The 15,263-nt window shown below is 42.0% G+C and overlaps 1 protein-coding gene across 2 annotated transcripts in view; it reads right to left on the reverse strand.

Moving 5' to 3' along the window:
• Positions 1-452: 452 nt before the first annotated feature.
• The window catches only part of LOC138733793 (kinesin-like protein KIF2A), a 147,751-nt gene continuing 132,940 nt past the window's right edge, over positions 453-15,263 (reverse strand). For both annotated transcript variants that reach the window (XM_069881285.1, XM_069881284.1), the window contains 4 exons: positions 14,855-15,005; positions 12,238-12,339; positions 6,965-7,100; positions 453-2,102 (listed from right to left, as the gene is read on the reverse strand). In XM_069881285.1, the coding sequence (XP_069737386.1) occupies positions 2,017-2,102; positions 6,965-7,100; positions 12,238-12,339; positions 14,855-15,005 (475 nt within the window). In that variant the 3' untranslated portion in view covers positions 453-2,016. The remainder of the gene's footprint in view (positions 2,103-6,964; positions 7,101-12,237; positions 12,340-14,854; positions 15,006-15,263) is intronic.

The raw sequence follows: 15,263 nt of genomic DNA on the forward strand, positions 1-15,263 counted from the left end.
ACAAAAGTAATTTTTAAACAGTTCCAAGGAAGAGTATGTTGATATGAACTCCTGGAAACAGGAAGAACTCCTAGAGAGGTCTACAATTCTACCTTTGACAATAAGTTCTTACATCAAAGATCAATCTTTTTTGGATACTGACTTGCAAAAATAACTTGAGTGCCACCACCTAAAAAGTGCTGATACAAATGGTGCCATTTGTGAGAATTCAGGTACTTGTGGGATTTCTATTAGTGCTAGATAGAAGTATTGTGCAAATCCTCATATGATGCAATTTCACCTCACTTTTCAATTGCTGGCATTGTACAAAGGGAAAAATAGGTATTAGCTACTTTTTTTTAAAGCATCAGAGCTACTTAAATTACCTGCAAACTGCAGTTAATGTACATGTAAGCTTGCCATGCATCAAAAGCCAAATTTTAATAATATGTGAAAGGCCAATATGTATTTCTTCAGCTGGATCCCTGAATTTTGAGTTAGTTTATCCATATGCAGAGGTCAGACCGTACCTTTATTCTGACAACATTCTCACACCATACTATATATCTGCATTATCCTAAGATACAACTCTCCTCAGTACTTAAACATTGCCCTTTATTACATATCAACTAATTTAGAAGGTCTGACACAAAAAACCCGGAGACTGTGCCTGTAACTCTTTTTATTTAACAAATTAAGAAAATCAACTGCGATCACCTTCACAATAGTTCCCTTCTGAGCTGACACACAGCTGCATACGATGCTGCCAACGTTCAAAGCAATTGCAGAGATCATTTCCTGAAAGACTGATGAGGATCTCCGTTGGTTTTCCTTTCACATCTTCTACCAACAAAAAATAGGTTCCTTTGAGCACGGGGTGGATCTTTGGGATCTCTTCACCATAAGCCTCAGTCAATAACTGAAAAGTTTCCATCATGGATTTCTTCAATTTCACAAGAAATTTGATATGAACTCACTGTTCACTTTTGCACACTGACATTTTCCAACCCACAATAAGAAAATATCTATATTTGAACACACGTCCACTTGTACTGAGTGAAGCAATCGAGTTGAGCCTCGTCTTACTGTGACAGGTTAGAACATGTTCTGTACCCATCTCAGTCTATCCCCTCCCACTCTTTGTTCCCAAGCTATGGGGTTAGTCTTAGGGTTTTTGTGTCGGACCTCATATATTTTGGGGTTTTTGTTGTGTTTGGTTTTTGGTTTTTTTTTATTACAGAGAAAATATTTGAATTATATAACTATTCTTTATGGTATTCAAATCAATCTAGATTCCAGATTCTTTTACAAGGAGGATGGAATGTCCAGCTGTTTGTCCACTCTAAGAGCTCTTTCAGTTCCTGTTCGAAAGATATGGCACATGCTGTAAAATGTACTAGCCTAAAAAAAACCCCTAAAAGTCTCAAAACACTTTAAAAATGTACACTCACTAAAAGTAACTTATATTGAAAAGTAAGGAATGTTGTTTATTAAGGCTGTGCTTCAGAAAGAGGATGTTTAGGGTTAAGTAGCCTTCATCAAGGCACAGAATGGGAAGAGGTAAGCACAGCTCTCTGTAGAACGTGTTAGGCAAAACCACTAGTGAGGTGTGCATGCATGCAAACACAATTTAAAACTGCACAGGTGGTCTTTGTAACAAAACTGAACATAGTTAAAAGGAAATCCTGTGACTTTTTAACAGCCACAGTTTTACTCCATTATTAAAAGTATGGCAAATACTTCCAAACATAAAATTAGCCATTTGAATAAATGAAATATTTTAAGCAAAGTGCTTCACAGATCTGAACCCTGCATGGTTGTGCTGTTTGGTCTCAAAGCATTTTGTAGACATCATAGGGGCTTTTCACACAAAACATAAAATGTCATTTGGGTGAATAAGAAACAGGACATTTCCACAGACATTTCTAACATTTTTACACTTTCAAGTAGCTGAGTTCTTATGGCCACTGGGTTTTGTAACAAAGGTGTGCTACAGCAGTATGGGTTCATGGTTTCCTTTAGCTGCAAAGGCCCATTTCAAAGGGCACGTGGTCTTTTCGGGTTGATCTGTTTACTGGCCTGTTCCTCCTCTTGTAGAGCTGCCCGGAAAGATTTCACTTTATCTTTAATGAAAAAGAGAGAATGATGACTGATGTGCTTCTGCTCAACATAGATCTTGAAACTAAGACCTGATGCTCCACATACTGGCTCTAATGCACAACAAAGAACATGCCTCCACAAAAGTAGCTGACGCTTAGAAACTACAAGAGTACTGAAATAAGCTTAAATTCAATACTTACCATAAAAATAAGTTGCTTAGCAACTTAGTCCCTTCTAAGATCCTACCCCTGTCTCTAGACAGGATAGGCTTGGAAACTGCACAATTGTGTTATGCAGTTTGAGGAAAAAGAAATTGTATTGATCTCTAGAAGCAAGGTCAGGCTTTGCAGAATGATTACAGAGCTGTTGATGCAGGGAGAAGACACAAAAGGATAAAGCTTGATTAGAGTTGAAAATGGCCAGGGTTGTGTCAGATAGCTTTTGAATATGTTAATAGCAAGAGGAGGTCTGAAGAAAACATTGGACTGATACTTGTTGAAGATGGTCACCTCCAGGGATGGTGACACAATCATTTCCCTGGGCAGCCCATTCCAATGCTTGACAACCCTTTCGGTGAAGATATTTTTTTCCTAATGTCCAATCTGAACCTCCTCTCATGCAACTTGAGGCCATTTCCTCTTGTCCTATCACCTATCACTTAGGAGAAGAGACCAACACCCAGGTGACTACAATCTCCTTTCAGGTAGTTGTAGACACTGATAAGGTCTCCCCTCAGCCTCCTCCAGACTAAACAGCCTCAGTTCCCTCGGCCATTCCTCATAACACTTGTGATACAGACCCTTCACCAGCTTCGTTGCCCACCTCTGGAAAAGCTCCAGCCCCTCAATGTCCTTCTTGTAGTGATGGGCCCAAAAGTGAACACAGGAATTGAGGTGCGGCCAACTGGATTTAACTCCATTTACCACAATTCTCTAGACCCAGCCATCCAGGCATATTTTACCCAGCAAAGAGAATGCCAGTCCAAGCTATGAGCAGCCAGTTTCTCCAGGACAATGCTGTGGGAGACAGTGCTAAAGGCTTTACTAAAGTCCAGGTAAACAACATCCACAGCCTTTCTCTCATCTACTAAGCAGGTCACCAGGTCATAGAAGGGGATCAGCTTGGTCAATCTCAAGCACCCACTCAAGCAGGTCATTGGGCACTGGAACAGGCTGCCCAGGGAGGTGGTTGAGTCACCTTCCCTGGAGGTGTTTAAGGCACGGGTGGGCGAGGTGCTGAGGAGCATGGTGTAGTGTTTGATAGGAATGGTTGGACTCGATGATCTGGTGGATCTCTTCCAACTTGGTGATTCCATGACATCCTTCTCCTGTTGGAGGCCCCAGAGCTGAACACAGTACTCCAGGTGGAATCTCACAAGAGCAGAGCAGAGGGGCAGAATCATAGAATCACTGGGTTGGAAAGGACCCACTGGATCATCGAGTACAACCATCCCTATCAAACACTAAACCATGCCCCTTAGCACCTCATCCATCCATCTTTTAAACACCTCCAGGGAAGGTGAATCAACCACCTCCCTGGGCAGCCTGTTCCAGTGCCCAATGACCCTTTCCGTAAAAACTTTTTTCCTGATGTCCAGCCTGAATCTCCCCTGGTGGAGCTTGAGGCCATTCCCTCTTGTCCTGTCCCCTGTCACATGGGAGAAAAGCCCATCACCCTCCTCTCTACAACCTCCTTTTAGGTAGTTCTAGAGAGCAATGAGGTGTCCCCTCAGCCTCCTCTTCTCCAGGGTAAATAACCCCAGCTCTCTCAGCCGCTCCTCGTAAGACCTGCTCTCCAGCCCCCTCACCAGCTTTGTTGCTCTTCTCTGGACTCGCTCCAGAGCCTCAACATCCTTCTTGTGGTGAGGGGCCCAGAAGTGAACACAGGATTCGCGGAGCGGTCTCACCAGTGCCGAGTACAGAGGGAGAATAACCTCCCTGCACCTGCTGGTCACACCGTTTCTGATACAAGCCAAGATGCCATTGGTCTTCTTGGCCCCCTGGGCACACTGCTGGCTCATGTTCAGTCGGCTGTCAACCAACATCCCCAGGTCCTTCTCCTCCAGGCGGCTTTCTAGCCAGGCTTCTCCTAGTCTGCAGCACTACATGGGGTTGTTGTGCCCCAAGTGCAGGACCCGGCATTTGGCCTTGTTAAACCTCATGCCATTGGTCTCAGCCTAGTGGACCAGCCTGTTTAGATCCCTTTGCAGAGCCTCCCTACCCTCCAGTAGATCGACGCTTCCACCCAGCTTAGTGTCATCTGCAGACTTGCTAATGGTGCACTCAATGCCTTCATCCAGGTCATTGATAAAGACATGGAACAGGGCTGGACCCAGCACTGAGCCCTGGGGAACCCCACTTGTCACTGGCCTCCAGCTGGATTTAACACCATTTACCACCACTCTCTGGGCCTGGCCATCCAATCAGTTTTCCACCCAGGAGAGTGTGCACCTGTCCAGTCCAGAGGCTGACAGTTTCTCAAGCAGAATGCTGTGAGAAACTGTGTCAAAGGCTTTACTGAAGTCCAGGAAGACAGCATCCACAGCCTTTCCCTCATCCAGTAGTCAAGTTACTTTGTCATAGAAGGCAATCAGGTTAGTTTGGCAAGACCTGCCTTTTGTGAACCCATGTTGACTGGGCCTGATCACCCAGTTCTCTTGCATGTGCTTCATGATAGCACTCAAGATCACCTGTTCCATGACTTTCCCCGGCACTGAGGTCAGACTGACAGGCCTGTAGTTCCCTGGATCCTCCCTGTGACCCTTCTTGTAGATGGGCACAACATCAGCCAGCCTCCAGTCCAGTGGAACTTCATCAGTCAGGCAGGACTGCTGGAAGAAGAATGGAAAGGGGTTCGGCAAGCACGTTCTCCAGCTCCTTCAATACTCTTGGGTGGATCCCTTCCGGCCCCATAGACTTCTGGGTGTCTTGCTGGGCAAGCAAGTCTCTTGACGTGCTGGCCACATTTATTTTGATGCAGCTCAGGATATGGTTGGCCTTCTGGGCTGCAAGTGCACATTGCTGGCTCATATTCAGTTTTTCATCCACCAGCACCCCCAAGTCCTTCTCTTCAGGGCTACTGTCAATCCTTCCAGCCTGTAATTGTGCTTGGGATTGCCCCAACCCAGGTGCAGGACCTTGCACTTGGCCTTCTTGAACTTCATGAGGTTGGTACAGGTCCACCTCTTAAGCTAGTCCAGGTCTCTCTGGATGGTATCCCTTCCTTCCAGCATGTCAACCGCACCACACATCTTGGTGTTATCGGCAGACTTGCTGAGGGTTCCCTAAATCCCACTTTCCATGTCTCTGACAAAGATGCTAAACACCACTGGTCCCAATAATGACCCCTGTGGAACACCACTCATCATCAGTCTCCATCCGGACATTGGGCTGCTGAACACAACTCTTTGAGTGTGACTATCCAGCCAATTCTTTATCCACTGAGTGGTCTACCCATCAAATCTGTGTCTCTCCATTTTGGAGACAAGGATGTTGTGCGGGAGAACTTTTCTATGAATGTGAAGAGCATTTGTGATCCAATTTTGGAAGTAAATAGATGAATGCATCATTCATTTGTTTAATCATAACTAGCGCAAGAATGAGAGAAACCTAAGAAAGGAAGTATGGCATCTTCCATATTTCTCTTTCTTCTCCCCATGCCCCAGTAATATGCCCAAGAATGGCAAGAAGGAAATCAAAATGATAGCATAAAAAAGTCAGTCACAAAGTAACAGGAATAAAATCTAAAATATTCAGTGACCTTTATGTGCCATGAACATAACACAGAAGTTACTGGGAGAAAGAATCTTTGACTTAACAGTTCTTCCTTCCTGTAAAGATATACATGTATCATACTGCCTGTAAAGATGCAAGGATCTTTTAGATATCCTTTACCTCCAGTATCTTGTTTCAAAAGCAGCATCTAATAAGTTTTGGAAGAACGAGAAGTCACCCAAACTCTTTTTCTCACTGTTGGTGTCTTAAATTGTCTTTTCCTGAAGAGGAAGCCATTGTCCGTTAGGAGCAAAGGAATGTACATCTAAGTTTTTGCTAAAATGTACTGGTGCCAATACATGCTTACAAGGCAAACAGGCCACATCTCATTTGCTTAATGCATTCTTCTAACTTGCAGCAGATACTCAGACTGAGTAAAAAATAATATTTTATCTTATAATGAGTTTTCTAACACAGTTCTAGAAAAAACACAAACATACCACCCTTGAATTATTACCAGTATGGCACGCCTGCTGGAATCCAAATAGATACAGAAACTAAAATGAAAAATTCATCTTCGTGAGGTACTGAGCTGGCAAGCTGATTTTAGAAGACAAGTGGATGAGTCAGTTTTTGGAACTAAGAATTATTTGCAGTTTGTTTTTCAAACAAGATAGGCTGACAAAGTTTCAACAGAAAGGCTGCTGAGGAAAAAAGTAGACTAACAGCCAGGCTAGTCAAAGCTCAATGCCACTCTTAAGCACAGGTTGTAAAACAACAGCAGGCTCCCTGCTACTCTACAGAGTACAGTAGAGTAGGAACTGGGAGTTCCTACTACTTTTTCCTTTTTACGGATCTTTTGGATTTTCTTTTTCTTTCCTTTATTTCTTTGGAGCCAGGAAAAAAAGAAAAAAACAAAGAAGTTGCAGGATCAAGTTTATACTTCCTGGAGGTAAAGGAGAGACTTTGCCTTTAAACTAGGATGAACTGAACACATATGTGAACTTGTTCTTAGGCAGCAGAATAAATGTTCCATAGAACATTACAGGACAGCATAAAGTGAAAAAAGACCCCAAAACATAACCACACACTTTTTTTTTTCCCTCCTCATTATTGCTCCAAGTCTCCATGGCATATGAAAATGCACACAAAAGTGATTAAAAGCAATCTACCTCTAAGTTCGGTCAGAATATCAATTTTTTGCTCTAGAATTGCTTCAAGTTGTGTAGCGTAAGAATCCACATCGTAGTCTACTTCTTCTGTCATCTCAAGAAGAGTTTTTTCATCTTCCAGCCATCTAATAGATTCCTAGATAAAAGTTAAAAAAAACCCCAACTAAATATAGCAAAGTTTCAAGACAAGTTTCAAGATAAACTTTCCTTTTCTCAAGATAAAGTTTCCTTTTCTCAAGATGGTTACACTTTTACTGTCTAGTCACCTCACCTCACTATAACAGTTTTCAAACCTAAAATGAATCCTTATTCCTAAATCAGCAAATTTGTCTGCTTTCCACATAGTTTCTTAACTCCAGAGGTCATATCAGCAACAGATAAGCCCCAGTTACTCCAGTTCTCTTCAAATTCAGAACATTAGGTGATTTTAAAGCTAAGAAATTCAGAACTTTATGTCATGGTTATGTCCCCTTAGGCAGATATCAAACTTTGAAGCCAGTTTTCTATTTTAAGTATGGGCAGGGTGCCACTGACTATAATTACAGTGTCATTGCTACAGTAAAGGAGCCAAGACAATTCTGTCCATACTCAAAACCAGTTTGGAGAGAAGCTGTATAAAAGAAGAGCCATTTTAAGCTCTCTACTGCATGAGCTAACTCCCCAGACAGTACGGTGAAAGTTGGTTAAAGCAGCCCTCGGGCATCTTTGCACTCTGAATAAAAAAGAGAGGAACAGGGGGAGAAAAAAGGCTTGCTACAAAGAAGAATGCAACCAGGAGCTTAAAGCTTACAGAAACATGCAAAGCTGTGATCAGGAGAAGTAATACACTGAAAATGCTTTCACAGAATCACAGAATCACTAGGTTGGAAAAGACCCACTGGATCATCAAATCCAACCATTCCTATCAATCACTAAACCATGCCCCACAGCACCTCATCCACCCGTCTTTTAAACACCTTCAGGAAAGGTGACTCAATCACCTCCCTGGGCAGCCTGTTCCAGTGCCCAATGACCCTTTCCGTGAAAAATTTTTTCTGATGTCAAGCCTGAACTTCCCCTGGCGGAGCTTGAGGCCATTCCCTCTTGTCCTCCTCTTGAATCATGGGAGCTTTGTTCTGCTCCTCTAACTCCTGTGTGTGTACACAGAGGGAATAAATTTCCTTACTATTAAAGACTGAGGCAAAGAAGGCATTAAGTACCTCAGCCTTTTCCTCATCCCCTGTCACTGTTGTTCCTTCTGCGTCCAATAGAGACTGTATGGTCTCCCTAGTCTTCCTTTTATTGTTAATATATTTATAGAAAGATTTTTTGTTATCTTTCACAGACTTGGCCAATCTGATTTCTAGTTGGGCCTAAGCCCTCCTGATTTTTTCCCTGCACAATCTCACTTCCCTCCTGTAGGCCACCCAAGAGGCCTGTCCCTTCTTCCAAAGCCCATAAACGTTTCTCTTCTTCTTGATATCACTCAAGATGTCCCTGTTCAACCGAGCTGTTTTTTTCCCCCACCGGCTCTTTTTCCGGAACATGGGGATGGCTTTCTCCTGAGCTGCTAGGATTTCCTTTTTGAAGAAGAACCAGTCCTCGTGGGCTCCCTTGCCCTTAAGGACTTTCTCCCATGGGACTTTGTCAACCAGCCTTCTGAACAGTCCAAAGTCTGCCTTCTGGAAGTTTAGTGCTACTGACCTGCTAACCACCCTCTTCACCTCACCTAGAACTGAAAACCCTATCATCTCGTGATCACTTTGTCCTAGGCATCCTCCTACTGCCATATCCCCCACAAGGCCTTCTCTGTTCACAAACAGCAGGTCCAGGAGGCACCTTCCCTTGTCGGTTTGCTCTCCAGTTGTGCGAGGAAGTTGTCTTCCACACACTCCAGGAACCTCCTGGACTGCTTCCTTTCTGCTGTATTGTACTTCCAGCAGACATCTGGAAGATTGAAGTCTCTCACAAGGACAAGAGGTTTTAATCTTGAGACTACTCCCAGTTGTTTATAGAAGAGCTCATCAGCTGCTTCTTCTTGGCTGGGAGGTCTATAACAGTCTCCCATCACAATATCTACCTTCTTGTGGCCTCCTCTGATTTTAACCCACAGGCACTCGATCCCATCATCACCATAATTGAGCTCAAGGGTATCAAAGCACTCTCCAACATAGAGGGCTACCCCGCCTCCTCTCCTACCCTTCCTGTCCCGCCTGAAGAGTTTATACCCCACCATAGCTGCACTCCAGTTATACGAGTCATCCCACCATGTTTCCATGATGGCAACAACATCATAGTCTCCTTGCCCTACAACAGCTTCCAGCTCCTCCTGTTTATTGCCCATGCTGTGTGCATTGGTGTAAATTTTGATTTAAAAAAAATATTTTTGATTTAAAAAAAAAAAAGCGAGCAACTGACAATTCTAGGCATGCTGGGCCTGAAATACTAAAATTAAATCTTTCCCTCTGTGCTCAGTAGCCCAAGTAATACTGAAAGCATAGTCCAAACTCCATGTATGTTTTGTTGGCTTTCAGGACAGATGGAGCTCACATTGGGATAGGACTCATCACATCTAATGTAAACTTGTATGTCCATGAAACAAAGGAAGATCAACACCTCTAGAGCATGATTCATTCAGCTGATCTGTTTTAGACACTTTTACTATGATAGGATGTTTTGCATCCCAGAATCAACATCTTCAGGAGAAAGCTGACAGAAGACAACTTCTGCATGCTACAGCTTGTAGAATTTTGTATTCGTGCAGCCCATCTCCACCCACAGCATAAACTAATAAGCCATGCTGCAAACAAAGGGAGCTGAGGCTTGGACACATTTCCTTCTAATGACTGCTGTGAGGAGCAGCAATTTCCAGCATAAGATGAGATGGACACACAGAGGCATTAACATAAGCTAATGCAGCTGATCTCTCTAGACGTCACAAGCATTAGGACACAGCTATGGCATATGGCATATGACTTCTGCATGTTTTACTTTAGAGTTAATGTTTCATAATAACTAAATCTCTACATCTGTTGTAAAATGTGTTATCCTACTGTATTACATAAACACCCATCAATGTTCCGCTAAGTTAGATACCTAAATTGAGGAGATATGTGTATTCTCTACAGGTTTAATGTTTTGCTGTTTTCTTGCAGCACATGCACCAAATGGACAGCCTGCCTAAAGATTCTAAGGTTATGAACACAAGCAGTACATGTTTCCTTCTGAAAACTAGTAACTCATACCTATTATGTTGATGCAAAAATAATTGCCGTTTTTGTCATAAACTGTGATGCCTATTTTGGAATAAACTTTTCTTTGTGTTCATGTAGCGCACCATTTTCAATCACAAAATTCGCTCTGCTTACTTATGCTAATGTCTTTGTTTTCACTGCTTATTCTTTTTTATATTATGCTGTCAAATTTAAGATGGAAAAAAAATTGTGCAACTTTGTTATGATTCAAAAGGGGACATAAAGCAGCAGAAACTGCCAGCAATAACAACCATGCATTTGGCCAGGGCACCGTCAACAAACGTACAGCTTGACAGCGATCCCAAAAACTTTGTAATGGAAAGGGGAGCCTTGAAGATGAGGAGGGTCACGGACGTCCTTCTGCGATAGATGACAACCAGTTGAGGGCCAATATTGAAGCAGACCCACACAAAACCACTCTAGAGGTTGCAGAAATACTCAGCATTGACCATTCAGCACTTGTTTGACATTTGCACCAAATTGGAAAATCAAAAAAGCTCAACAAATGAGTGCCACATGAGCTGAACAAAAATAAAAAGAATTACTATTATGAAGTCTGCTCTGTGCTTTTGCACAACAAAACTGATCCATTTCTGGTTTGCATTGTGACATGTGACGAAAATTGGATTCTATACAAAAACCAATGGTGTTCTATGCAGTGGCTGGACTGAGGTGAAGCACCAGAACACTTCCCCAAACTGAAGCTGCATCAAAAGAAGGTGGTTACGGTCACTGTTTGGTGGTCAGCAAGTGGAATCATCCTCTACAACTTCTTGAATCCTGGCAAAAGCATCACAACAGAGAAGTGTTGCCAGGAAGTCAACAAAAAGGACCAAGAACTGCAATGCTGTCCAACAATGGTCAATTGAAAAGGACCACTTCTCCATGATAACACTCAAACGCATGTCTCGCAAATGACTCTGCAGAAGCTGCATGAACTGGGCTACAAAACTCTCCCTCAACCAACTTCCTCCCCAGACCTCTCTCCACCAATTGCCACATTTTTCAAGCATCTTGACAAATTCATGCAATAGAAAGTTTTCCACAACCCAGCAGCAGCTCAAAACACCTTTGAAGAATTCATCAGTTCCAGGACTCTAGAATTCTATTCTACTGGAATAAATAGACTTGTTTCTTGTTGGCAAAAATGCATGGATTCTAATGGTTCTTATTTCAATTAATACATTTTATTCTAAGCTGAGGGATACAGCTTTAAAGCTGATGGGGGAAAACAGCAATAACTTTTGCACTGACCTAATATTATTGCAATTTATTTTGTGAATGTAAAATGCTCCATGGAACTGACCAGCATTACACTGTGTGGGCGGTATTCCTTCCAAAGACCCTGACTAATAGCAGGTGAAAAAATTTATCTATGTGTGAAAAGGAAGCAAACAGGCAGTTAGAAATATATTTGTTTCTTCTGGATCTCAGAGGAAGATGTCACAGAAGGATATTTAGAGGAGATACTTGGAGGGAGGATTGCAGTATCTTAGAGAGAGATGACCAAACAGAAATGGTGCTGATAGAGGCATTACTATATAGAGGCATTATTATTAATCGTCAGGAATGTCATAGGAATATTGGCATATATTAGATAGGGAAATTGAAAACTTCGAGACCAACCTGAGTAAGCTCCCTGCAACTAGAAAAAACAGTTACTAATGTTGGAAAAGGGCTAACAGAGAAAATATAGTAAATAGTCAAAATAGTGAAAAGAAAATAGTAACTTTTCTTATAATGAACGCAGTCTATTTAGGAATGTTTGTTAAGAAGAAAAGGAAAATTTAACTAAGTTTCTGGGATGTCAGAAAAATATGCTTCTGTTTCATTGAGGAGACAAAGATTAATGGTTATGGGATCTAAACATCTGTTCCTATTTGTTTGCTACGATGGGCTTAGAGTAATAAAACAATTTAGAAACCTCTGACAGCAGTGGAATGACAAGATGATATCCTACATCTTCAAGAGTATGTACTTTCATTGGGAAAAACTGAATTCCTGGATTAGGATAAAACAAAGTAGAGCTCCATCTTTTACCTGGAAGACAGCCCTGTGGTCTTCTACTACTTGCTCTTCCATTTCTACCATTTGTGACACAGCTTCATGGAAAGTGAACAACTGTGGAGAAACTTCCTCTTCCTAAAAAGAATAGTCAAGCTTGTTAGCCTGGAAAGAACTGTGGCTACAGGAAATATATTGAATGTGATCCATCCCATGACAGAACATGAAAAGAGAAATGGAGAAAACAGAACCTGTCAAAATGGAACTTAAAACTTCTAACAAGAAAATCTACAGAAATGGAGAGGGCAATAAATTCAAAATGTTCACAGAGTTAAATTTAATTAATATTCATTAAAGATTTCCAGCTACTAATCCTAGTAAATACTGGAAAACAGAATATTCCACATGAAAAAAAAAACAAGTTAAAGTAGTGGGAGGAGGAAGTCACAAGGGAAGAATATTAATTTCTAGTAGGTTTTAATACCTACAGAAAACTTGTTTTCCATCAGGGCTTTTTGTTGTGCATACTGCAACAGACAGACAACAATTTAAAAAATGAGAACATTCAATACATTTCAGGAAATCAAAATTAAATTAGTACTTTGGAAAAAAAAAAGGTGGGATAAATGTAAAGTGAAAAATCTAAAAAGTATGTAACAATACATTAGAAGAATGCGCAACATGGATTTACAAACTGGGACAAACAGGACTTCTTTAGACATAAATAGTTAACAATGAAAGGGGAAACCATTAGTTAGGCTACAATTAAGGTTTAACAAGATGGTATGGTTCCTTATACAATGCCTTTAAAATCTTTTAAAAAACACATTGCAAAGCTTAATTGAATTCTACATGAACAACGGAATGTTTGAGAAGGCAGAGAGTCCTGAAGAAAAAAATTTAGAGTTGTAAGGATTTTTCTTTTCTGTCTTTCATCAGCATTTCAACATACAAGTTTCAGTCCCTGTTGAACAGTTAAGGAACCAGGATTAGCGCTGATGATTAGCAGTGGTGGAAAAATGTCCTTTAGAACATGGCTCTCAGTCCCAGCTCTCCACTCATGCATTCCTGGGAGACATCCTGGGAACACAATCATAGAATCATACTCACCTCACCGCAACCTCCTTTCAGGAAGTTGTAGACAGTGATAAGGTCTCCTCTCAGCCTCCTCTTCTCCAGACTAAACAGCCCCAGGTCCCTCAGCCACTCCTCATAACACTTGTACTCCAGCCCCTTCACCAGCTTTGTTGCCCTACTCTGGACACGCTCCAGCAACCCAATGTCCTTGGAGTGAGGGGCCCAAAATTGAACACAGTATTTGAGGTGCAGCCTCAAGCAGGTCGATCCTCCCACCCAATTTGGTGTCATCTGCAAATATACTGAGGGAGCACTTAATCCCCTCGTCCAAATCATTGATAAAGATATTAAACAGAACCAGTCCCAACACTGAGCCCTGGGGAACACTACTTGTGACCGGCCTCCAACTGGATTTAGCTCCATTCACCACAACTCTCTAGGCCTGTCCATCCAGCCAGCTTTTTACCCAGATCAAAGAGTAGACCTATCTAAGCCATGAACCGCCAGCTTCTCTAGGAGAATGCTGTGGGAGACAGTGTCAAAAGCTTTACTAAAGTCCAGGTAGATAACATCCACAGCCTTTCCCTCATCCACTAAGCAGGTCACATGGTCATAGAAGGAGATCAGGTTGGTCAAGCAGGACCTGCCTTTCATGAACCTGTGCTGTCTGGGCCTGATCCCCTGGTTGTTCTGCACTTGCCTGGTGAGCGCTCTCAAGATGAACCACTCCATAACTTTCCCCACTACTGAGGTCAGGCTGACAGGTCTGTAGTTTCCCGGATCCTCCTTCTGCCCCTTCTTGTAGATGGACATCACATTGGCAAGCTTCCAGACATCTGGGATCTCTCCTTTTAACCAGGACTGCTGATAAATGGTGGAGAGTGGCTTGGCAAGCTCCTCCACCAGTTCCCTCAGTACTCTTGGGTGGTTTCCATCTGGTCCTATAGACCTGTGGGTGTCCAGGTGGCGAAGCAGATCATTAACTGCTTCCTCCTGGATTATGGTGGGGGGGTGGGGGGTGGAGGGGTGTGTGTGTATACTGATCTCCGTCCCTGTCTTAGGTTGCTCTTTCCCAAACATTGCTCTGTGATTTCACTCCATGAAAATCAGGATGTTGGGAAGAGGAATGGTGGGCAGCCAGATTTCTAAATGCAGAGAAAGGCAAACTTGCTTGAAACAGGTGTTGCATGCAGGGAAATTAATGGTCAAAAACACTCAACATTTAAATAAAATAAATGCATTTCCCAGGCTACTTCTAACTACCTAATAGGAGATGAAGCTACACTGGAAAAAATGCACACTAAAAAATGCGAGAACCTAGAGCAGACCCTGCCTAGACATTAAAAGCCCTAATCAGCAAGGAAGATAAAGAAAAGTAAAACATTCTCTCATCCTTCAAGGAACCTTCTTTTTTGTGTATGGGAATGAACATAATACCATAAAGTGAAAAGGTAAATGTTCATGCTGTAGCTACTTAATGATAATGCTAAAAGACTATAAATACACATTACCCTGGCTTTGTTTTGCAACTGTATTTATCATCATCTCTTTCCATGTAATGCTCTAAATCACTCACGTTTTGTTCACAAAGCAGTTTGAGATCATCTCTCTGAGGAGAGCTCCCCACACCCCACTGTGCCTCTAAATCATCAATCTGATTTGGAGCATGGTGTATAACGTGATGGATATCTCCTGCAGCACTAGGATCAACCATGAGCTCCTTCACCCTACAATGAGAAAATATTTAATTTGTAAATTAGTAGCTTTGTGTGCAAAAGAGTCACAACCAAAAATAAAGCTCTATGGGCTTATGTACATTTTAATTCATTTAATAAGGATGATGATGTCAGCTTAACAAATGTAATGTACTTTCAGTGACAAAAAGATGTTAGTCCAATTCTTAAAAAGCATGGACCATTGAATTTCAACTACTTGCAGGTGGACTACAGTCCATCTTCTAGAAAGAGGCATTTTTTATTGAAATC

Source organism: Phaenicophaeus curvirostris (assembly GCF_032191515.1).
Source record: "Phaenicophaeus curvirostris isolate KB17595 chromosome W unlocalized genomic scaffold, BPBGC_Pcur_1.0 scaffold_34, whole genome shotgun sequence".
Taxonomy (NCBI): domain Eukaryota; kingdom Metazoa; phylum Chordata; class Aves; order Cuculiformes; family Cuculidae; genus Phaenicophaeus; species Phaenicophaeus curvirostris.